Below are 25,188 nucleotides of genomic sequence, written 5' to 3' on the forward strand. Positions count from 1 at the left end.
AAATGCAATACATAAATCATGAAAAAATATGATTTATTTCTACATGTTTTGTGCACTTAAGTGAACTAGCAGCTTCTTACTGTTCTTTTACATGCATAAAAGAGAAAACATAACCCCCCCCTAAAACAACAAAGAAAAACCTAACAAAAAATGAGAAAAAGAAAATGAATACATCAAACCACATGCATAAACAACTTATCGAATGGGTTAACCTGTTGCGCCTGGTCGTTTTCATGAAATGTGCGCCCTATACTGACTCTGAGGAGTAAAAAAAAACTTTTGAATAAAGTGTTTATTTATATTTTATGTGCTCACAAAAACGGGCTTGACAATATTCTGATTAAACCACTGATCACATATGGTCTGATTTGAGGATGTTTGGGTATTTTTCTGGACTTTCGAACATTGTTGTCTATGGAGGATGAGGGAGCTCTCAGATTTCACCTAAAACATCCTAATTTGTGTTAAAAAAATGAATGAAGGTCCCAAGGGTTTTGGATTGACATGAGGGTAATTAATAACGTTTTCCTTTTGGCCAAGCTAACCCATTAAACACACCCCTTTAAATAGATTTATGCTATATGTGTCCTCTTTTCATGGGGATATCAGTTGAGGTGCAGATTAGAGATGTGCTAGGCCTAAGAATGTTTAAAGGTCCCATGAAGTGCTTTGAAATGTGTATTTTTATTCAATGTTTGACATAATCTCAACTGAAACATGAAGAGAGGGTGGGACAGTGTAGCCCTTTAAAAAATAAAATAAAACAACCAGTAGTGTGGTATTTTTTTCAACAATTAATCCCAATTTCGCTCGCCAGTGAGAGTTGTTGAGCTCAAATGCATTAAATGAGAAGTGTCTTGAAGGGGCCGGGGCATGTCATACTAGAGAGCATTTGATTGGTTATGATTTGATGAGAAACTGAAGTATGAGGGGACATGAATAAAACCGGTGATGTGGAAGTGACAAACTACAAGCTTAACATAGTTATATCTGTTTTATATCTTTTAAACACAAATTTTGTCACTGTTTTGGAGCACACTACCTTATAGATATCCTAAAATCTAACAACACTGATACTAACATCTAAAAGAAACGCTATTTTAATTTCATGGGACCTTTAATTTAAAAATGGCACAAAAAACAACCCCCACAGCAAGGTTATTGTTTTATTAAAAAGCATACTTGTACGCTGATTCAGAATATACAGAGTGTTATGTTGTTGCATTCTATATGTCAATAAAGATTATAGAAAAAAAACACTGATTCTAAAATAAAAAAATGATCCTAAAACAATTTAATTTACATTCTAAATTGATTACATACCGTACAAAAACAGTTAAGCAGAAATACTGAATAAAAAAAATAGTTAGCAAAAAAGGTGCAACCCAAAGGTTAAGTAATCAGTCAGTATATTTAAAACTTCATTTACATGGATTACATTTTGATATGTGTAGTTTGGAACTGTATCAAAAAATAATACACAATAAACTGTAGTCTTTTGGTCTTAATGATTTTGTGCTTTTTGCAAGGTCAGATTTTGGCTTCATCCTGACTAACTGCCGGGGACTCCTTCAATTCCATGAGCCACCAGTGCCTCAGACAAGAGAACAAGGTATGTAGAGTCTGGATATCCATTCCTGCGCACAAACAAACATTTAATGTCCATGGGAAATCTTAAATTATAAATATGCAATATCAAGTATCCATTCATGGATTAATACAGTTTTGAAATGTTTCAAATGATACTATTAAAACAGTTGATCATATGATGCTGTTAAACGCTTGATTCTGCTTGTCTGACAAACAATCTATGGCTTGTAATTATTATCAAAGAAATGCACAGCTAAAGTTTTTCCAGGCAGTTCTTGACCGCATTTAAGTTCCATGCCACTGTGCTGAAAGATTTCATTTACTTCACAGCCTACAATTAATACAGAAGACTTTAGATGGGCTGTATTAACTAGTAATAGACAAAGAAGCTGTTTGAGAAAAAAAAAACGGACAAATGTTTTGATTTACAACATATGAACAGTGTTTTTAGGTATGGTAGCTGTAGTGTAAGTGGAATAATTGACTCCGGTTCATTGATTTAATAGAAAAAACCCATGTTTGTGCAGTATTTATCTAATAAGATAATGGTGCATTGTCCATTATGTCTCACCTAAAAGGCAGAAATCACAGATTAACATGTCTGTGCCACCTGCCATGGCAGAATCATCCACCTGGACTCACCTGCCCCTGCCCCCCTCCATGCTGGTCTTGTGTGGGATCTTGCCCCAGCTCACTTTTGCATCTCCACCATTGGCCTTCTTGGTTGAAATAACAAATGTTAGCCCTTGATCAAATGCCTTTTTCAGGGAGGGCAATAAACTTCTTCCTTTTGGATCGAGTGGCAAATAAGCCACAAACTGACCACCTTCGAATGGTGAACCAGGATGGGGATCCTTATCCTAGAAGAAAAGTATGGAAATTAAACTTTATTACAATATATAACAATATTCTGTATGTTCTGAAAATATGCTCTTAAGCAACTATACGTAAGTCAGTACCCCTTGTATGCCATCAGGTATGCTGTACTTGATCTTGGCCATTGTGTATTTATTATAGCCTGAAAGACTCAGAGGCATCTCCACACAGGTCATCGTGCCTTGGATGCCCTTATGTTCCTTGATGTCCTCTTGTCCTGAATACTGCTCTTGAGCCTGATTATCTTGCTCTGTGTTCTTTGACTCAATACTTTGCCCCTGTATCATCTTCTGAGCGTATACCTCCTCTTTTCCACACACTCGACAGTGTGAATGCAGCAGTTTGCAGTCAGAGCAAAGGATGACACCACAGGAGGTGCGCTTCACATTTGCACCAATCGCTCCACACACGCATTGCTCTGAAGTGATACTGGACAGCAAGTTAGTCTGTTTCAGAATCTTTGAGGTATCTTGTTTTTTCTTTGCTTCAAGTGGTAAAGAACTTGGCTTATCACTTTGTGTGTCTTCTTTGGCATTAGCTAGTTGGCTTAATGTGTTTGCCTTGCTTAATTTGTCCTCCGTGGATATAGAGTGCTCCAACTTTTCCAATGTGTCTGATTTCTTTTTGGTCAAATGACCATCACTCTTGAGACTGCCGTTAGACTGAACCACCTGACTTGTGTCCTGAAAAGAAAACTCCTTTAAGCTTTGATCTGATTTAGAGTGATCGGCCCTTGTTGATCGTATGCTCAAAAATGCCTTGGATGCACCTTGTTCTACACACTCTTGCAAGGTCTTCAACTTCAGAAGGAATGAGGAATGTGACTTCTGCCCAGAAAATACATCCTTAAATATATCACTGACTTGAGAGCAGAGGAATTTTGGACCAATCAAGACAAGGTGTCTCTTTGTGGTGTACGAGCTAACCTTAGATATATGTGTCCTTAAACTTGAGCAGCAGGCCAAAAAGAGTTCATCTTTCTGATCCACACCAAGCTCATTCAAACATAATTCATAGAAGCCAAAGTCGCTGGCCACTATAGCCACTAGATTCTGAAGCTCACGATGACTTTCTTCAACTTTTGCTGAATCTGTTCCCTTTAGAGTAACACTTATATGACTTTTGCCTGGTCGTTTCTCAGACATTTGCAAGTCACATTCCATAGCCTGCACCTGAGAACGATATGCATCCTTTATGTAAGTCCACATTAGACCAGACACAGTAAGTTCTGCTTCAACTACAGTCACTGGACAATCTTTACTAGGTCTTCCACCACTAATGCTATTGGATCTTGCTCTTTTATGTGAATTTGCATTGATCGTTGGCTCAGCTTTAACCTGGTTATTTTTTACCTGCTCTCTTGGCTGACCAGAGAAACTATTGGACCTCCTTAATGAAGATTTAGATGTTGATGAGGGAGCAGCTGTCTTCACTTTTGTATTACTTGCTGATAGGGAATTCACATTTGTGCTCACTGAAGCCATGACTCCTGTTCCCAGTGTTGAAGTGAGTCCAGCGGAAGTACTTGGTTTGGCCTTGGATGTGCTGAAGGTGGTTCCACCAAATGTATTCAGAGATAGCGGGTCTTGGTTTTTAAACAGGATATCCTGCCCTGTACAGCTTGGCTCTGTCATCCTGAATGCTTCAGTTCCTTCCCTGGGCAGTTCGATACTGAGTTCGCCTGTGGTGCCAAACAAGGGCCGTGTGGGTGGTGTTGTTGACTGAGAGCTTTGGGCTAACTTTAACATGTCCATCTTTGTAGTGAGACTCCTGATGTCTCCACCTATCTCCTCTCTCTTAAACCGAGCAGCTAGTTTGTATTCTTTTGTATTTCCAATCTCCCCTTTTCGTTCAGTGCTGGAACCAATTAGTTTGGGGGGAACTAATGTTTGAGGGGCACCCATAACCTGTTGCTCTCTCTCCAAGGGTTCAGGGGATGCTGATGGAAAACTAGAAGAGGATGGTGGAATTTCTGTCAAACTCATCAGGTCTTTTTCCACCCCAATCAATAGCATTTGTTTGGCCTGAGATACCTCACTTTTCTCTCCAACTATATAAATGTTGTCCTGGTCAAAGCTGAGGAGAACATTGGGCAGTAATAACTGCACCTGTTTTAATGTTGTGTTCAATCCATCGGCCATGTAAAGGGCACTCCTTTTTACCTGGTCTTTTCTTAGAAAAGCCTCTTGCTGTTGATAAAGCTGCCTTAGCTCCTTATGGGCTTGCTTAATGTTCTGTTTAACCTCTGACTTGCTTGACTGCAGGTACACAGTGGTGACCCCCTCGGAAGTAACATGAACCACTTGTACTCCATGATGTTGCAGTATCCGATTGTACTCTTTGATGTTTTGCAGGTATGCAAACACATCAGCATCCATGATTATCGAAAGATCTTCCAAATCATCTTCATCTGTCCTGCACTCTGCTCCCTCCTCGATTTTACCTCTTCTTGACTGAGTACTGCGTCCAGTGAGAGCTTCATTGTTATCTTGCAATCTATAGTTTTCTTGACCTAAATCCTCTCTGGGCCTAAAGCTGAAGTCTCCTGCATGAATGGCCGGTGATTGGGATGTAAAGCCGTCCCACTTCTTTGCACCTGCAGGGTCTTCCCTTACCTTATGACCATGACCGTTGTCCCCAATAAAATTCTGATTTTTGGCTTGTGAAATGTGATGAGCAAATAATGTCTGCATATAAGGAAATGCAGTTTGAAAATCAGAATAGCTGCCTTGCAAGGTGCATGTGGGCCGTAGAAAGTCACGCTCCATCCGTAGATCTGGGAATTCACTTTGCAGTGCATTCAGTGTGTCTGCACCCTGAGGAAGCTGACTGCAATCTACAGTCACAGTCATACTGAGGATTACCTGAAGGAGTGCAAGAACATCAGCTGAATGTCCTAATTAAATAACAGTAGAGTAGATGTAGAATTTGTATTTGGAGTATTTGCTTATACTGTTCGCAAACCTTATTCAGACTGAGTGGCTCTTGGTTAGGGAGGCTCAGGGAGAGTTCATATTTTATGCCATCCAGATGTAAAACGTGGGGATGATGACGAAGTACACTTTGGACCACTGCAGGAAACCAGAAAGAGACGATCAATCTCATTAGAAATGCAAAATCTGGCTCAGCAGCTTGCACACTAACAGACAGATGGAAGTTTTTTTTTTTTTTTTTTATAATATTTGATCTATGAAAGTATTAATTATATATTTTTTTTTCTGTCTTTATCATCACAGACATTGATATTTGTTTTTAATAAACTGACTGCTGTGATCCACACACACACACACACACAAAGTAAAGTGAAAACTCACTTCAATCAGGCTTGACAGGACATAAAGAACACTCCCTCACAACTTGCTCACCCCTGCACATGCACTTTATCAGCAAACTGACTACACAACTAAAATGTTGCTTTGGCCTTGGCAGACCAATCAGCTAGCAAGAGCCAGAGACTTCATTAGGCATATGCCAGCCGCCTGGCTGCCAATCAAAGTATTTTGGATTTTTTCCAATTTACAAACTACTTTGACAATGACAAAAAATATGAAGAGTTAGGGCTGGATGATTAATCAAAAAAAAAAATCAATAAATCAAAATTTTCAGAACCTATAATCTCTCATTTTTCCAGGTAAATTTTTTCAATTATTTTCCCTACCATTTTTGGAGTCACGTGACCCCACTCTGTTCAGTCTGAATTACACGTATTATATTATGATCAGTGGTGGAAAGAGTACTGAAAAAATCGTACTTAATTAAAAGTACCATTACGTGCCTAAAAATATAGTGTAAGTAGAATAAAAGAATCTGTTGTAAATATTACTCAAAGTATGAGTAAACACTAGACCTTTTTAAAGTACTTAAGATTAGATTACTTAAGATGAGTATTATGCTGTGAAAAGCTGATGCATTTACATGTAATTTGTGGATGTTTTTAAACGTAACTTTCTGTTGTGCATTTAGTTATTGCCCAGCAGGAACACAATGTCATAAGACGTTAATATTGTGTTAGATTTAGGTTGTGATGTCAGGTGACCAAAATTCAATCACTAGCCAGCGTCTAAGGACAACATTATTTTGATGTCCAATAACGACGTCAAATGATGTTGATATTTGGTTGATTTTAGGTTGTGTTAGAAACTGACCAAAATCCAACGTCGAGCCAACATCTTAAACCAATGTCATATTTATGACACACTGACATTTATTCATCAGGTATGGCAACCAAAATCCAACATATAATAGACGTCATAGTGGTAACATCCACACAACAGCAAGTTGTAACATTATTAGACGTTAATATTTGGTTGATTTTTAGGTTTGATGTTGGACAGTGACATTGGCCTGACGTGAGTTCTGATGTTAACCTGATTTCGTTTCCAAAGAAAATGCAACGTCCCCACGACATTGGGCTAGTCAATCTAACGTCATGTTGATGTCTTGTGCCTGCTGGGTGTTTAAGGCCATTTCGGTCATCATACAGTAAACATCCGTCATCTTCTCATCAGTGACATGCATGTAAACAGTCTCTGGGTCAATGCATGTAAAGATTTTGGACATCTTCTTGGACACTTTTAATGCTTACAGTTTGCTGCAATTATAAATCGTCCATGTCTTTGACAGGAATCGAATAACTGATTTCTCTTATCCCCATAGACTGGAAAAAATGAAGTAGTGACTTCAGGTTGAAGCAAAGTAGTGGAGTAAAAGTACCGATACTGCACTAAAAATTTACTCAAGGATAAGTACACATTTATAAAACTACTGGGTAATTTACAATTCCTGAGAAAAACTACTCAATTACAGTCATTTGAGTATTTGTAATTTGTTACTTTACACCACTGATAATGATTTATGCTTATTATGTTATTCTGATATTATACTTCTGCCAGGGGCACGTGTACAGTCTGGTGCAGCCTTCGCATATCTGTGCTCCGCTCAAAAAAATTTACTTAAATGTCACAATGACACAAAGTGCAAGCTTTCCGATTGGTCGGTTTGATAATGGTGACGAGGGCGGGCAGCGCAGAGAGCTTCGTTTTAGGCAATGTGTTTTAATTTCAGTTGTTCAGCGTTGACGTTCAATAAATGATCATAGATAGTAGATAAGTGTGTGCTTACTTCAATTATTTTAAAATCAGGTAATTCACCCTACATTCTCATTTGTGACATATGAGCATATTTTCTGTACAAAACCTGTCTGAACTATGAGGGCAAAAACATAAAATAAAGAATTAAAATAATAGTTTATTAATCGTAATGGAGTTAAAATGTTCAATTAATTGAGATTTTGATTTTAGGCCAAATCTTCCAGACCTCTAAAGAGTAGTGTAGATGCATCTCAATTTATCCTAAAACAAAATAAAATATCAAACTGATGCTGTTGTTATAATATCAATATCAAGCAGATGCATGTGTTCTTAATCAACATGGTACTTGTGGTTAGCCCAGATGTTTAAATGACGACAACAACAACAACAAAAAGTAAGATTATGTTTATGTGTGCCATATCAATCAGGAAGATTAACTTTTCACAGATTCCCAATGTTTGATATACTTCATTGTGAGACTGGAAACACAACTGTTGTGAACACTTTAAGAACCACTTGGAGAGGCTGTAGATAATAATAATAATAATTACAATAATCATAGATATTAATGTTGTAAATAATGGTTGAGTACATAGAAAACAAATTAGAGTTAGAACTTTCATATTTATATAATAGGGCAACACAGTGGCTCAGTGGTTAGCACTGTCTCCTCTCAGCAAGTAGGTCGCCGGTTCAAGCCCTGGCTGGGTTAGTTGGCCATTCTGTGTGTCAGTGGCAGATTGTGGCATGGGCAATATATGGACGATGGGCGGATTCTTGCAGGGGGTGGCACGGTGAGATGGTGCAAAAATAAATAAATAAAATATTCTGTGCCCTAGTAAAAAAATGCTGTACCCCAGTAAGCTTTGAGATGCAATTTACTTTATAAAAATTTATTAATTTAGAGTGGTAAATCAATTCCTAGTACTGCGGCTGGAAGGGGATCGGCTGCGTAAAACATGTGCTGGATAAGTTGGTGGTTCATTCCGTTTTGGCAACCTCTGATGAATAAAGGGACTAAGCCAAAGTTAAATGAATGAATACATTTTTATAATAATCCTTAAAGTTGTGGAATATATTGGCTTTATTGATAAATCCACAAATTCAGTCCAACTGTTACATTCCGGGTCACTACCGGTGTGTGGTACATTCCCTTTCCGTAAGGTATCTGTAATTGTAAATTTGTTTCAGGACTTGTAAAAGTGTTTTGCGTCTTGTTAATTTGTTTTCTAAAATGTACATTTGTTTCGTCCCTGGTAAAATTGTTTTTCCTATGTAATTGTGTCTGATGACAGGTAAAAAATTTTCAAAATGTACATTTGTCTCGAGCTTTATAAAAGTGTTTCAAACTTTGTAATGTTGTTTTGCACTTCTCGGCCACCGTAGTGTTGAGAGGACATTAAAAAAAATGAAGAAATGATTGCTAGTATGAAAAATAGATGGACTGTTCTGCTTTGTACAGATGCATTTCCCCTTTCTGAAGCACAATTATTCCTTTATCATTTAATTTAGAAGACAATTTTATGCTGACAAACTGGCAGTTACTCTGCTCTCCCCTAGGGAGTATGCTAATACAAAAGCCCATTCATTCATTTACACGATCTGAAAGCAGTTATTATTACAATTGTTATTATGCAAATAGATTCTCTGACCTCTGCTCTCCTCAAACGTGACCAGGGCACGCAGGGGTGTCCGGCCGATGAGACTGACCGACTTGACCTCTCCTCCCCCGTTGCTCTGTCGTAGGAAGTGGATCAGTAGTTTGTCCCGGAGCCGTTCATGATCCACGTCTGCTGGCAAACCGTAAACGCTCACGGCACGGCCTTCCTCCGCCATACCTCACGTCTGACACCTGTAACTTTGATTTTAAGTAAACACAGATCAGGTTACCATTTTTACCGCGTCACCACAAGCCATTCGAGCAGATATATAGACCCTACCCTAAAATATTTTCCAGATATTCAATCACAACCTTATAGTTTCTCATTACAATCAGTATAATGGCGTAAAGTCGCTGTTGTGTCCAGCGTTTGTGTACATCTGAGCCCGAGCACGCACACACAGGAAGTGTATCTAACAACACAGCTCGAGAGAGAAGGAGAGGGAGAGAAAGAGAGACGGTTATACTTGCGTTTTTAATACAGTTATTAAAGATGTAATGCTTCTTATCTCGATATCAGGACTTAGTCGCTCAATTCTCCTTCCAAACGGAGGATTCCCGTTTTTTATTTTCCCCTATAAAGAGACATTTCGTGACTGCGAATCTTACATGAAAAATAAAAGTGAAAGTAAAGGTTTTATGACTTGAGTCGCATGCAGACCGGGATATAAAATTAAAAGTGGAGTAGTTTAGTTTTTTAGTGTAGTATTTATGGTTAGCATTATTGATTCATTTATTTATTGTTATATTGTTTATATCTATTTATTGTAGACAGTATCTATTGTTGTTTATGTAGCCTATTTATAGCCTACTTATGGCCCTTTTATGGCTTATTTTGCGTTTTTAACACAACAGAAAATCTAATTAATACATTATTACGATGATAATAATACTTGTAATAGTTTAGCAATAATAAAACTAAGGTTTATGGGTAAAAAAGCAAGAAAATGCAACTTTTTACATGGTAAATTTTAGGTTATTTTTGCACATTTAAGGATCTAATTTATGATAGGCTTACTTATTTTTTGAATGAAATATATTGGACCATATGTACTCATATCATATGAATGTCAATGCACTTTTTTGCCATAGCCTGCAAACCCATTACTTCCAGTTTAAGGAAGTAATTTCATTGGTAAAGCTGTGTTCCTGACACCACAAAGCTAACACTGAGTTCTTTTTTATAATAAACTTATACTAAAGTCCTATTTACTACACTGTAAAACCCAACAGTCAACTTTTTCAAATGAAATGAGTGTGGTTAACTCAAAGTTGACTGAAGTTAATTCTAATCATTTGAAAAGAGTTTTGAACTCTGTGTTAAAGGTAGGGGAGGCGGGGCACAAAGTTATATATATTAAATCTATGAATGTATGTACATAAGATCTTATATTGTTGTCATTACCGCCTTCTAGGCTAAAACATGAAACCATTTTGAAAGATGTAAAACAAACAGTGACTGCTAGCCAGTTTTGAGGAAAACTTGACACAGCGGGGTTAGTTGTAACAGGGTGTTATAATTAAGCCACACGCTGTTGAACATCAACTAAACTAACAAAATAATTTTTGAATTTTGAGTGTAATGTTAAAATTTTTTAAATAAAATGTTTTTATTAGAAAATATTTTTAATAGACAACATTTTTATTGCTAATACTACAAATAAATGTATTGTATTATAATGGATAATAATCCAAATAAATTTAAATGTATTTATCCAATAAATAAGTAAACATACTGTACTATGTAGAATAAAAACATAAATTGAGCTAAGTACTAAGGAGTTAAAGCTACTTTTTTAAGTAAGCTGGATTTTAATTAATTTAATTTGTAGGAGAGGCTTGTGTTTTGTTGGTGAAAAAAACCAAATTGTTTGTCTAACCCCATTACTTTGTTCATTATTTGGCCAAAGCTAAAAAAGTGTTACTTTGTGCCCCGCTCTCCCCTAATGAGTTAATTAAATACCTCATTACTTCCTCTCCAGTGGATTAAGTTCACAGTACTCATATTCGTTTTTTAACTCAAATGGTTTGTAGCAATTGGTTTCCTCAAATGGTTTGAGTTGCCTTAACTTCTTGGCTTGTACAGTACTCAAATTGCTTCGTTTACTCAAATGGATTAGGTTGACAGTATCATTAGGATTAGTTTTTGAACTTAAATGGTTTGTTGCAATCGGTTTCCCTTAAATGGTTTTAGTTACCTTAACTTTTTGGGTTTTACAGTGGAATAATAATGGGACAAAGGTACATTCAAAGAGCAAATACATTTTTTTAAATGCAATTAACCAACTTTTAAGACAGGTAGTCGAGCTCCAGATGAGGACTGCAATTTATCAGTGATTCTTTGAGCATATGGCAGAAGGCATGAAGTTTCAATGTATTATAAATAGAAAAGATGTTTGGTAGTTTTCATTGTGTGCTTTAAACTGTTTGGAGTAAAGATCTAAATTGTACATTTAGCATTGAACGTTGGAAGAAAATTTGCCAAAACTGTAAAGTAGTTCAAAACTTTGAATTGTTGTTATTGGACTTTGAGTAGGGATTTCAGGCTTATGTTCAATGCTGAATGCTGGAAATGTGAAATGCAAAGAAGGAGACTTGATGCATGCCCTGTGTCCTGTTCTAAAATAGGAATTCTGGACTAAAGTGCACAATTACAGAATAATTCCGTATGCTGCTTTTCGTTTTGTCCTAAGTTATATGTACTGGGAGACCTGTTTTTTGTTGGGATCTGGTGTGAACATGTCTGAGTGGATTCAAATAAGTATTATGATTAGAAGACAAATCATTATGAGGGGATGACGTTCAGCAGGTTTACCATCATTTCAAGAAAGGGTTAGGGAACTGGGGAACTTGATAAATTGGATGTTTATCAAAGAAGATGGGCAAATCATTTGGCATTTTTGGAATAAGGTCACTGTGGTGAAACACACAATAAAAGTGTAATTATCTTATTTTATTTATTTATGTATTATTATTATTATTACATTGTTTTATTTATTTGTTTATTTGTGTTATTCTTATTCTGTGTATACACAGAACCAATAATGAAGCGGAGTAATTATCATTAAATGCGCCGTCTACAGGTGATATAGTGGTATTGCATGTGCATATTTGCTCTCATACTGGTCTATTTATACCCCGAGCTCCACCGTGTGTCAGGTCAACAATATCTTGTGACTGGCAGCTTCGTTCTTGAAGAGACATTAGGTCGTTTTATTAACAGAAAGAGAAAACTATTATAAGAATAGTCTCATCCACATTCAGAATCTAACACTTTATACACATTTAGCAAGATTATTGAAGTACAGCCTGAAAAGGAGGAACTTGAGGGGCTTTTTAAGGTAGGTCAACTTTACCACACAGTTTTCAGCCATTTGCAGAACACAATAAACTACAGCCTGCCCCTATGTAATGTCTAGGCCTGTTCCATTAATACAGAAGGGGAAATACCTCTTTTGTAAAAATAAATAAAATGCTTTTACTCATACTATTGATAAATCCATTTTAGTTATGTGTAGTTACTAAATTACTGCACAAGGCCACATTATTTCACGTTTTTATACTATTTTACGGTTTCTTTAGTTGCATGCAGACGGGGATATGAAATGTAAAAGTGGTGTATCAAGTCATTGAGCAGAAAAATTTGCATTCATGGTCATTTGATGCTCACTGTAGTAACCACAATTTTATTACAAATATCTTGGGTAAACTATGGTGTTGGGGGTAACGTATTAAAAGTAACGCAAGTTATGTAATAATATTACTTTTCTAAGTAACGAGTAAAGTAACTCATTACTTTTCAAAAATAAGTGACAATGTTTGAGTTCCTTTTTTAAAAAATTTATCCAAGTTACTTGTTAGTTTAATAAGTTTTTCAAAAATAAATTGCTGAATTAAAATTAAAGTAGTAACAATGAATTATGTAGTCATTGAGACTCAATGGACAGTGATTTTACTTGAGACAAATAGCACAAAATTAGCAAACACGTTGCTTTTAAACTTTCAATAATCTGTATATATGGTATGTATAGCTCTGAGGAAGTTCTCAGATAATATTATCCTAAAATATTTTGTGAATGTGGGTGTAGGTTCTACAGCACACTGTTAATTGCAGAGCTCCTCAATTAAAAAAAGAAACGAAAAAAAAAACACAGCAGGTAATAAACTCACAAGTAACATAATGTATTACCATTAAAAATAACTAAGTAACAAAACTAGTTACTTTTTTGGGGAGTTCCTCAATTTTAAAATGCAACTTTCCCCAACACCGAGTTTAACCATGATATTTGTAATAAAACTGTGGTTATATAAAACTTGATTAATCAATTTGCTAACAATGTAAAATTTGAATATTTAGACATTTGTACTGTAGAAACGCATCATGAGGAAATGCATCTCTTTGAAGTCAGTAAAAGTTATTTACATATTGCTGTTTATGGAGTGACCATTTGAGCTTTTTTAAGTGAATTAAAAAGTACTAAAAGGGTAATTTCACCAAAAAAAATAAATATTCCATGAATTCTCTAGGAAAGCATCCCGGGTGTATGTGACTTTCAGTCGAATCCATTTGGAATTATTTTTAAAATGTATTTGGTTGGTCCTGTTGATGATCTTAATCAAATGATGGAGGGCCATGGCTGAAAGTTGTTTGTGGGCGAGGCCGGGGGTTTCAATTTTCACGGGTCTGCGCGGGCAACAAATGGCAGGGCTTGAGTTCCATATTGACGTCACGCTGACACGGATAAAGATTTGTTACCCCGCCGATTTGTTTAAACCACTCTGAGTCAACTCTTTTATAGATGAATCAATGCACTTTCAGATTTAAGCCTTAGCTGGATGTTTCACTTTACTTAAAGTTGTTTTACACACTGCATGGAAGGTCATTTTCAAAAACAAATAATAGGAGCTCTTTAAATAACAACAGAAGCTGTTATAGGTGGCATGTTTTAGGCCTATGCACATGAACTCTTCATATACTTTACATGTAAACTTATTTTTTTTGTACATTTAAGCCAATATATATATGTACTAATGATTGATTGAATCTACAGAAATGGTACAATATAGTGATATATATCATTATCAGGATATGAGATGACATATCGTTAAAGGAGATTTTTGCTATAGCGCCCAGCCTAACTCCCTATAAAATACTTTTTGAGCAAATATTGATGTTTTTTTTTCTTCTTTCAAATTAATAATCTAACATGCAACTGATCATAAAGTACTGATTTATTTTTCAAACATTTGTAGTCACTCTCCTTTAGATGTCCCGGGACACTTTTGCCTTCTCCTCCGCCTCTCTGCGCTCCTTGAGGCTGGAGCAAGAGCTTCAGGACTGGGAGGATGCCAGGCGGGCGCTGGCACACAGGAGGGTCATGTTGAGACGTCCGCTGCCTGCCGCCCCCAGGCTCCGGCACGGGAACGAGAGGATCCAGACCGTCCACGCTCCGCCACCCCAAATAAAGTGCAGAGACACTGCCATCCATAACACCTTCATGTGCGGAGATATGAAGGGAGTGTACGCCGTCCTCAAAGAGCCGGGCATGGTGAACGCCTTGATGGAGACCGTGCATGAGGAGATGGTGTGGACCCCGGAGATGGGTAAGACCCAGCAGCTACTAGCAGGAATCTGATTGGTCAAAGACAAAAATGATGTCATAAACAATAACAGACACTTTAATGCAAATTATTAGAAGCATAATACTAATAAATAAAAAAGACTTTAGAAATACAGTTAAATTATAGAGACAGATGGGAACTTTTTATTCTTTTTAAAAATAATGAACGGTGCAAGGACAGCATTTCGTTGACAATTTTTTTCTTTTGCATGAAGTTTTATTTGATTTGAATCTTTACATTTTTAAGGTCAATATTATTATCCCTTTGTTAAATTATTATTTTTATTGGCTACAGATCATATCACTTTGTCCAATTGCTTTCCTGATTAACCTAACCTGCCTTAATTAACCTAGTTTAATGGCAACTTAATTAACTGACTTTAAAATAGCAAGCTTTAAAGCTGTAAATGATCTGCCACAATGCTAAACGGTTAGCATAATATATTTGAAACACAGTCCCTTCCCTGCTGTCCAAAGGACTGGGAGGATGCCTGGCACACAGGAGGGTCATGTTGAGACGTCCACTGCCTCTTGAAACAATTAAAAGATTTGAAAAAATCTTTTACAGCATTTATTAATAACATAATTCTTAGCATAATTCAACATGTTATACTGCCTTTATAAAATCCAAATTTGATTGTTAAAATGTGTTAATGCACTGCTAACAAGTAACAATAAATGAATTTTTAAATTTTCATTTACTATCATTAACAAAGATGGAAAAGCACTGTAATAAATGTATTGTTCTTTGTTTATGTCAGAAAATATATTCATTTATATATATATATATATATATATATATATATATATATATATATATATATATATATATATATATATATATATATATATATATATATTCATTGTACTTTAAGGACAACAGAGCAAATGTTTTGAAGTGGCCATCACAAAGCCCTGATTTCAATCCTATAGAAAATTTGTGGGCAGAGAGTCTACATTGTGTGAGCAGACAGCCTACAAATCTGAGTCGGTTACACCAATTCTGTGAGGAGGAATGGGTCAAAATTCCTTCAAACTATTGTGAGAAGCTTGAGGAAGGATACTCAAAACATTTGACCAAAGTTATACAGTTCAAAGAATACTGAAAAAAGCTGAAAAAATGCCAAGGAAATGAAAGTAAACTTAGACTGTCTAGAAATTAATAAAAAATTCTCAAAAAAAAAAAATCTCATTATTCTGGCATTTAGCAAAAGTAAATCATTTAGGTAATCCTAACAGACCAAAAATTGTAAACGTTTAGTATGATTTACCATTAGACATTTTAAAAAAATGGTTATGTTCCTTTTTTAGAGTGTATGTAAACTTCTGGTTTCAACTGTATTCTTTGGTAAAATATGTATAATGACAAATAATAAAAAGCTTATTTGACATGTGGAGCTGCATCCTATTGAATACATAAAAATCATCATGTTTATGCAATTTGCACAGGTCATCCCACGAAGGTCAGAAAACATCCATTATTGTATGGAAAGTTACATCCATGCACATCACATAAACACAATCACAAAGTTTTATTTGGGTGAATTCACACCAGGCATTGCCTTCCAGGAATGTGGACTCTGAGCTCCAAGATCAAGCAGACGTCTGCGCTGCGTCTGGCGGCCAGCAGGGGGCACTCTGCCTGTGTGGAGGAGCTGCTGTTCAGGGGAGCAGAGGTGGACGCAGACCCCGGTGGCCGAACTGCTTTACATGATGCCTGCTCCGGAGGCCATGATGTCTGCGTGCGTCTGCTCCTGGACCACGCCGCTGACCCGGACCTGCTGGCGATGGATGGCAATGCCCCGCTGCACCTCTGCAATGCACCGCACACATATCAGTGAGTGCTCCAAGGGCTTCAGTGGTGTCCAGTCCTGTCCACTGTCATGCACATTTTAGTTCCTTCACTAAATTAACACTTCCTTACTAGAAACAAGACGAGCAGGAGTCCAGTACACCACAGGAATTGCTGGTAGAAGGGATACAGCTGTGGCTGAAAGTTAACGTGAATTATTTTTTATTACTGTCTTCCCCAGCCCTAACAGTAATGTAAAAACAGTAATTATAATGAGAAGTATTTATATTGTTGTTTATTAAATTACCCAATAAATTGTATTTTTTTACGTCTACCCCTACCCCAGCCCTCACAGTAATGTAAAACTGTAATTATAATGAGAAGTATTTATATTATTTATTAAATTACCCATTACATTGTATTTTATTAACATTTACCACAGCCCTGAACCCAATCCTCAGAGTACGTAAAAACAGTTATTATAACGACAACTTTTTATATATATTTATTAAATTGCCCTTTAAATTGTATTTTATTAATGTCTACCCCTACCCCAGTCTACATAGTAATGAAAAAATATGCAGTATTGTTGTACGTTGTCACAAAAATGATGCTATATTGAAGTATCCCATGTAGACTTTACCAAAGTCCCTTTAAGGCAAGTCATTTCACTCTGCGGCCATCTTTAAAATCTCTCTCTGGCGTTCTGTCTGAATGGGGAAACATCAAATTCTCCAAAACTTATAATTACATTACATATTTGGAATCACCAATGAAATTAAACAACAGCTGTCTCGTAAGCTTCATTTCTAAATGTCTGAATCAAATAAAACTGGCATATTTTCAGGTTGCCCAAGTAAATGCGCATGCACACTCAAAAGGAACAAGATCACGACACCAACCTCATTTATAGTTGTTTTACACCTTATCATCCTCTGAATAATGCTCGCACAGGTCTTCTGGAGTAATCCACAACTTGGTCTTGATGGAGAAATTCCTCCAGAAATGACAGTGACTGTTTGTTTACAGGTTTGTGGACGTCTGAGTAGTTACTGTCATGTGATATGCGTTTGACAGAATGGACTTTACCTCGCGTTCGTTTCATACAGATTACAAAACTAAGAAACTTTTGTTTTCTAATGCACTTTGTTCATTTAAAAGCTCAGATGTCCAACTTTATTTAGATCTATTTCTTGTCTATTAAGCAAGTATTCGCTGAGATTCCAGTGTGTTTGTTGACCACCAAACTTAGTTAAAGCACGTGTCTGGTCTGAGCTTCTCTCATGGAGTAACATCAGTCTATAGCAATCGATGATTGCCTCATGTACTAGTAGGCGGGGCTTTATTCGTCATATTGACTGTTACACTTTTCCCCATTTAAAACTATACAAGTGACAGGTCTTGTGTATTCTATAGTCTTTGATATTAACAGAATTAGATTATCATTTGAAGCTTAGGTGATACTGAAACCTTGTTTAATACAAGAGTATTAAATTACACAACATTTTAAAAAGAATGTATCTACATTCCGAAATGATTGTTCAAAAGCTGTCACAGTGCAGAAAATGAACAAAAAAACATTAAAGCAATTCTAGAATTTAATTTTTTGAGTGAACTAACCCTTTACACTTTATTCATTCATTAATTTTCCTTCACCTTAGTCTTTATTTCAGAGGTCGCCACAGTGGAATGAACCGCCAACTATTTCAGCAAATGTTTCACGCAGCGGATGCCTTTCCAGCTGCAAGCCAGTTCAGAAACACTGACACACTCATTCACACACACTATGGCCAATTTAGTTTATTCAATTCATTTATAGCGCATGTCTTTGGACTGTGGGTGAAACCACAGCACCCGGAGGAAACCCACACGAACACAGAGAGAACATGCAAACTCCACACAAAAATGCCAACTGGTCAAGCCTGAACTTTAACCAGCAACCTTATTGCTGTGAGGCGAGAATTCTAACCTCGGAGCCACCATGCTGCCTTTTACATTTCACATTTTTCTTATTTCCCTCTGTCAGACAATAAAAATACCACCAATCACACTCTCATGTGTGCAGGTGTGCGGAGCTGTTGGTGAGCAGTGGCGCGCTAGTGAACGTGGCCCAGCGGGACTCATGTCTGACCCCTCTTCACGTGGCCTGCAGGAGAGGACTGGAGGAGCACGTTGAGCTCTACCTGTCCTATGGTGGAGACGTGATGGCCCGCAGCCAGGAAGGAGAGACGCCACTGAACGCAGCCTGTGCTGGAGCGGAGAGGCCTGCAGAAATGGGCCGCTATCTGCGTATTGTCCAGAACCTGCTAGCGGCTGGAGCTGATGCACAGACATGTGGTAGAAAGAAGCACACAGCCCTGCATAACGCCTGTGGAAACTGCTGCCCGCGCATTGTTAAGCTTCTGCTGGAACATGGGGCTCGTGCTGATGTGGAGAACTGTGCCGGATACACACCGATGGACTGCCTGCTGCAGGTGCGCTCATGGTAAAGATGATGATGATGGTCATTATTATGGCTGTACGATTTTGGGGAAAAATTGCACTGTTATATTTAGATTTTGTGCGATATACTACTTCTTCCAAGCCTCGGCTGCAACTACCGAGTTTGACTGCTGTGATAGCATAAGTTGCTTGTGAGCCGGCAATGAAGATCATTATGTAAATTTGTTCAGGAAGTAAGACTGTAATTGCTGATGGCAAAATCAATTTTTTTTTTTTTTTTGGAGACAAAAACTTTTACATTATTACTGAAAAAAGAGAGATTTTAAAGAGCACCTAGTTTACCCCTTTTACAAGATGTAAGTTAAGCCTTTGGTGTCTTTAGAATGTGTCTGTAAAATGTCAGCTCCAAATACCCATCAGATCATTTATTTTAGCCTTCAGAATCTGCCCATTTTGGTGTCTGAATACAGTGCAGTTTAACACATTGTGTTAAATGCAAATGAGCTGCTTCTCCCCTCCTATCGTTCCCACAGGCACGTCTGCTTCTCATCATGCGTTACGTCAGATAAACAGCAGTCAGTGACAAAGACTCGGATAAAGCTGACATACAGCTCATTAGTCAGAAATACAGAGTAAGTTTATTTGATGTATTCGTGGTGGAGTTTATTCCAGCCTTTCTGAAATGATGAGTCACATACAACTGCTGTTTGCAGTACACACACACATTAGCGGTGTCTGACACCATGCGGCAGTGGTGATTATAGCGGTTAAGAATTAGATATCAATTTTACTGTCTTTATTACAAACATGTTCTGTTCTAACATGTTCATGTTCTGTTTTAAAAACTTTTAAATTATAAAACTTATAAAATTCTCACAGAGTTGGAACAGATATTTTAATCCCAGTTTATTAACAAAAAATATCTTGGGACATCTGTATACATGTTATTATAGAAACATGGTGCCAATTAATTCGATGGCTGGGGAACATCGCACACCTACATCACGTTGCACCTCAAAATCACTGGGATGTGCCCTATTTTAACATCAGAACATTAAAAAAAGACTTTATATAATCAGTGATATATAGGTTTATATCACTCCAATATGATTGTGAACACACTATACCTACACACAGTTCTGTCCAAACAGCTTACAAAAGTTCATAGGTGCATCATAGTTGTGCTTTAAACCAAGATAAATGTATTTGAGAAGCTACATGTTTTATACTTAATTGATATAAAGGTATCAAAATCAAGTCAATTTATGTTTAAAACTAGAGCAGTTAAATTTTTTAACATTTCAAAAAGAATCAATTCTGATTAAAATTCTAACTTCTGGCGTTCATGGAGTTAATTCTGAGAATCGAATTTTCACTAAATAAGCTAAAAAGGAGCTCAATCAACCACACAAAAAATTATGAAATATATAAAATCATTGAAGTTATGAACAAAAAAAAAACAGAATTTTAGTAAAAACACAAAAGAGATGAAAAGCCCTCACATCATTCATCTGTTAACCATTTATTCATTCAGAGTGGAGCTCAAAATTCCGTTTTGTGTGCTGTTTAATAGGGCATGTGTAACAAACACCATTTGTCTATCAACATCTGTGTGTGCATTAGGTAGATAAATTATTGTGGTAAATAAACACCATTTACTTCAATGACGTTAAGAATTAAATGTAATAATTGGCTAAACACGTTTATATTGTTATTATTTGGATATTACAACTTGATAACTAAAAATTGAAAAGAGAAGTCAATTTTCCCTATTGAATTATTTTTGGAAGTGACACCCAGCCCTACTTAAAAAAAAATGCCTGTGGAATAAGCAAAATAAACTTTAAAACTTTTAAAATTCATATCGAATGTAAAGCAAAGTCTTCTTTCTATTGTCAACTTTAAATGAAAGCACATCATTTCAGTACCTTGTAGATTATCTTGCGTCATTTTTCTTCATAAGCAAATCTTGATTCATGAACATTTAAGATATATTTTTTACTGAAAAACAAGACCAACGTGTTAAGAAAAATCTGTTTCGCAGTGTAAAGAGTGTTTTTTTTGGTCATCATATAATATACTGGCTAGAAAAGCAAAGTCTCATCTGGAAGAATTTAGATTTTGAATTCGACTGTGTATTTTGGCAGGTAATAGAGGATTATCCCGAGCAGCAGCCAGAGATTGTGGCCCAGTTTCTTCTTAACTATGGAGCAAAGCCGCCATCCCCTAGAGTAAGTGCAGACTGCTGTGTGTCTCCTCTATTACCTTCTTTCTTTTTTTAAACAACCGTTCAGATCATCTTTTTGGAATTAATTCATATTGGATGAATCTGTGTTTGTGTATGTCCCAGATGCTGAAACTCTGCTTGCCCTCTCTTGCCACTCTGGAGGTGATGCTGAATTGTTATCCAGTCATTCCAGCTTGTGAAGAGTGGCTTGAAGACACAACAGACCAAATAACCAAGGTAAATCATAGAGAAATATGATCATGGGGAAATATATCCCATCATAGAGAATGCACAAGTACTTAGTTTAAGGGAAGGATCAACATGTACAATGAGTTGAGTTAAAACAGACACAGAAGCACATCCATCTAAACTAAACAGCATGGAGAATTTGTATATATTCATTTTTTTTAACAACAAAAATTGTGTTGAGTGGCAAGGTGGCTCAGTGGTATGCATTCATAGGAAGAAGGTTGCTGGTTCGAGTCCCGGCTGGGCTAGTTTGTTTACCCCAAAGTCCAAAGACATAACTATAGGTGAATTAGATTAACTAAATTGGCTGTAGTGTGTAAATGTGATGGTGTATGGATGTTTCCCAGTACTGGGTTGCAGCTGGAAGGGCATCTGCGGTGTACAAAAAAAAATAGTTGATGGTTCATTCCACTGTGGTGACCCCTGATTAATGAGAAAATAAGCCGAAGAAAAATCAATGAATGAAATGAACAAATGAATGTGTTAATGACACCACTCATATTTAAATATTTGAAAAAGAATGAAGATTTCAGAGTTGTAATTTTCTGTGTATATAGCTATATATAATGGGTTGCATTTTGTGTCTGAAATTAAATGACTGTGAAATCTAATATATTATTAGCAGCAGTAGTATTTCATCCTTGGCCATGCTTCTGGCATTTCTTTCTGAACAATGTTTTATCTGTTCCCTTTTTTCTTTCTGAAATTAATATCTAGCTCTAATGAAAGCATGCATTGTATTTTCAGTGGCATCAGTCTTTCGTTGATGCTGTTTACTTAGTAATAACTGTTATTATTGCAGCTTTGACAGCTTTCTCCAAATCTACACCTCTCATCACTGATGATGCATGATTATTTCCTCATTCGCTCAGTTGTTATTTTGTTTCTTATCTTTATGAGTTCACAACTATAGTATTGCTGCTATATGAAAAGTGCACATGAACCACATGGAGCACAAAAATTATTGCATATAAAGTCTCTTGTTGAAGGGCTATATGAGTAAATATAATAGTATATATATATATATATACTTTTATACTTTTATTGTTTCAGAAAAATGTGATGCATACATACATACTGTATTAGTAACCAAATACTATATACATGCAAAAAAATAATAATAACTAAATAAAAATAAAATAAAAAACAATAATAGTAAAATAATAAGTGCAATTTTGTAAAAAAAAAAAAAAAAAAAAAAAAAAATTTAGGAAAATTGACAGTGCATCCGGAAAGTATTGATAGCGCTTTACTTTTTCCACACTTTTTTATGTTACAGCCTCATTCCAACATTAATTTAATTATTTTATTTCCTCAAAATTCTACACACAATACCTCATAATGACAATGTGGAAAAAAAGAGTTTTTGAAATTGTTGCAAATTTATTAAAAATAAAAATCCTGAAAAAACACATGTACGTAAGTATTCACAGCCTTTGCTTAACTCTGTTGATGCACCTTTGGCAGCAATTACATCCTTAAGTCTTTTTAAATATGATGCCACAAGCTTGGCACACCTGTCTTTAGGAATTTTTGCCTATTCCTCTTTGCAGTTCCTCTCAAGTTTTATCAGGTTGGATGGGAAGCGACTGTGTACAACTATTTTCAGATCTCTCCAGAGATGTTCAATAGGATTTAGGTCTGGGCTCTGGCTGGGTCACTCAAGGATAATCACTGAGTTGTGGTGAAGCCACTCCATTGATATTTGGCTTGGATCATTGTCCTGCTGGAAGATGAACCATTGCCCCAGTCTGAGGTCAAGAGCACTCTGAAGCAGGTTTTCAATCAGGATGTCTCTTGCATTCATCTTTCCCTCTATCCTGACTAGTCTTCCGGTTTCTGCTGCTGAAAAACATCCCCACAGCATGATGTACATTGTAGTTTTTGTAGCCTGTCGCTTAAAATGCAAATGAGCTGCTTCTCCCAGTCCATTGTTCCCTCGTGTATGTCTGCTTTTCACCATGCGTTACGTCAGATAAACAGCAGTCAGTGATAGAGAGACTCGGATGAAGCTGAAATACAGCTCATTACTCAAAAATACCAATAAGTAATCTGATGTATTTATATTGGAGTTTATTCAAGCCTTTCTGAAACGATGAGTCTTACACAAATATCGTTTGCTGTACAAACACACACACACACACACATTAGTGTTTACTGACACCATGGAACTGTGGTGATTATAGCGGTTAAGAATTACATAGCAATTTTACTTTATTACAAATATGCTCTGTTTTAAAAGCATTTTAAACTAATAAAGCTTATTAAAATTGCAGAGAGTTGAAACAGATACTTTAATCTCAGTTTATTTGCAAAAAAATGTTCTGTGGATATGTGTATGCATGTTATTATAAAGACATGACGCTTGTCAATCAATTCAGTGGGCGTGTAAATCCGCATTCCTAAGTCACGTTATAGTGAGCCTCAAAATCACTGGGATTTGGATCCTATTAAACATCAGAAATTTTTTTAAAAGATACTTGTTGGGTTTATATTGCTTCATTATGACAGTGAACACACTATACCTACACACAGTTTAGTCCAAACAACTTATAAAAGATGATTTTCATCATAGGTGCCCTTTCAAGCATCTTCGGTGTGTTCAATAAAACTGGAAAAACTGGAAATTGGCTTTTTTCCATTCTGAGTTGAATATTTCAGCCTAATGAAAGCATGTGTTGTGTTGTCAGGATCATCAGTGTTTTTTGGATGCGGTGCGGCAGATGAGCGGTCAGCTTCGCTCTCTTCAACACCTCTGCCGATGTGCCCTCCGGCGCCACCTGGGGTCCCTGTGCCACATCTCTATTAGCCAGCTTAACATCCCCAGCACTTTAAAAGATTATCTGCTGCTGCACAATGACGGACAACTCCGCTGAGTTGCACAAACAAAACATAAACGACTGGAAACAGTGGGTTGGATCTTTTTACAAGCTATCTTTATCAGCTGTGACAGATTTTTACTGCTGCTTTCAGTAGACACTGTCCATTTAAGGGGAAATAATGGCCTGGTTGAACTGGTCCATTAACCCGTTATACCGAGATGCCCACAGTGGTCTGACACACAGAAATAATGCACTGCAAATATTGATTGATGGATAGTGGTTGAAAATGTGCCACTGGCTATTCTCACAATGTGAAATAAACAAACAAATGAGAACCAGATTGTTCCAGTAAGTCACTGTTTACTTTGCAATAACCTATGCTGCTTTGACAGTGTTTCTAAATCTACAGTATCATCACTGAGGCATTATTGTTTCTGTATTTCTCTCAGATTCCTGATGATTCTGAGATCATTGCAGCGGTTATTTAAAATATACCTTTTTGGAGTTTTTAACCTACATCATCAGTTTTTAAAAGGATGGTCCACTACGATATCATATTTTAAACTTTAGTTGATGTGTAATGTAGCTGTGGTGACATAAACAACTTTGAATGTAAGTTCAATGCAAAGGGAGACAGTGGCTTTTACAGAGTTAGCTTAGCAAAGCCTACAGCTGACGAAGTTTGGGGACTACAAAAAATACATCCCGGTTAATAAGATCATAAACACTTCAGGTTACACACATTCACGACACACATACACCCCATGCATGCGGCGCAGCAAAGGGGCATGGCCAGATGCCCTTTAATGTTATAGCAGA

At 36.6% G+C, this 25,188-nt stretch overlaps 2 protein-coding genes across 56 annotated transcripts in view; one reads left to right on the forward strand and one right to left on the reverse strand.

Annotated features, from left to right (window-relative positions):
- asb16 (ankyrin repeat and SOCS box containing 16) overlaps positions 1-24,709 on the forward strand; it is a 32,560-nt gene extending 7,851 nt beyond the window's left edge. For 8 of the 50 annotated variants that reach the window (XM_073943568.1, XM_073943565.1, XM_073943570.1 and 5 more), the window contains 7 exons: positions 1,535-1,612; positions 14,470-14,820; positions 16,407-16,674; positions 18,695-19,103; positions 21,219-21,302; positions 21,422-21,535; positions 24,238-24,698. In XM_073943568.1, coding sequence (XP_073799669.1) covers positions 14,484-14,820; positions 16,407-16,674; positions 18,695-19,103; positions 21,219-21,302; positions 21,422-21,535; positions 24,238-24,423 — 1,398 coding nt within the window. In that variant the 5' untranslated portion in view covers positions 1,535-1,612; positions 14,470-14,483 and the 3' untranslated portion in view covers positions 24,424-24,698. Of the gene's footprint in view, positions 1-1,529; positions 1,613-12,373; positions 12,558-14,469; positions 14,821-16,406; positions 16,675-18,694; positions 19,115-19,604; positions 19,704-21,218; positions 21,303-21,421; positions 21,536-24,237 lie in introns of those variants that run through there. The other 42 variants (XR_012400598.1, XR_012400602.1, XR_012400599.1 and 39 more) reach the window with 11 other exon arrangements.
- si:busm1-163l24.3 lies at positions 1,153-9,871 on the reverse strand. Of its 6 annotated transcripts, none has more exons than XM_073944287.1 (6): positions 9,684-9,871; positions 9,209-9,414; positions 5,431-5,537; positions 2,550-5,330; positions 2,233-2,450; positions 1,153-1,637 (listed from the first exon to the last, which is right to left on the reverse strand). In XM_073944287.1, exons 2-6 carry the CDS (start codon positions 9,390-9,392, stop codon positions 1,553-1,555), a joined length of 3,375 nt encoding a protein of 1,124 aa, XP_073800388.1. In that variant the 5' UTR covers positions 9,393-9,414; positions 9,684-9,871; the 3' UTR covers positions 1,153-1,552. The 6 variants fall into 6 exon arrangements, with proteins under 6 accessions (XP_073800388.1, XP_073800389.1, XP_073800391.1 ...); XM_073944288.1 differs by having other exon boundaries at positions 9,209-9,408; positions 9,688-9,846; XM_073944290.1 differs by lacking the exon at positions 9,684-9,871 and adding an exon at positions 9,529-9,631 and having other exon boundaries at positions 9,209-9,408.
- Positions 24,710-25,188: the final 479 nt, after the last annotated feature.

Source organism: Danio rerio, chromosome 3, assembly GCF_049306965.1.
Source record: "Danio rerio strain Tuebingen ecotype United States chromosome 3, GRCz12tu, whole genome shotgun sequence".
Classification (NCBI taxonomy): Eukaryota; Metazoa; Chordata; class Actinopteri; order Cypriniformes; family Danionidae; genus Danio; species Danio rerio.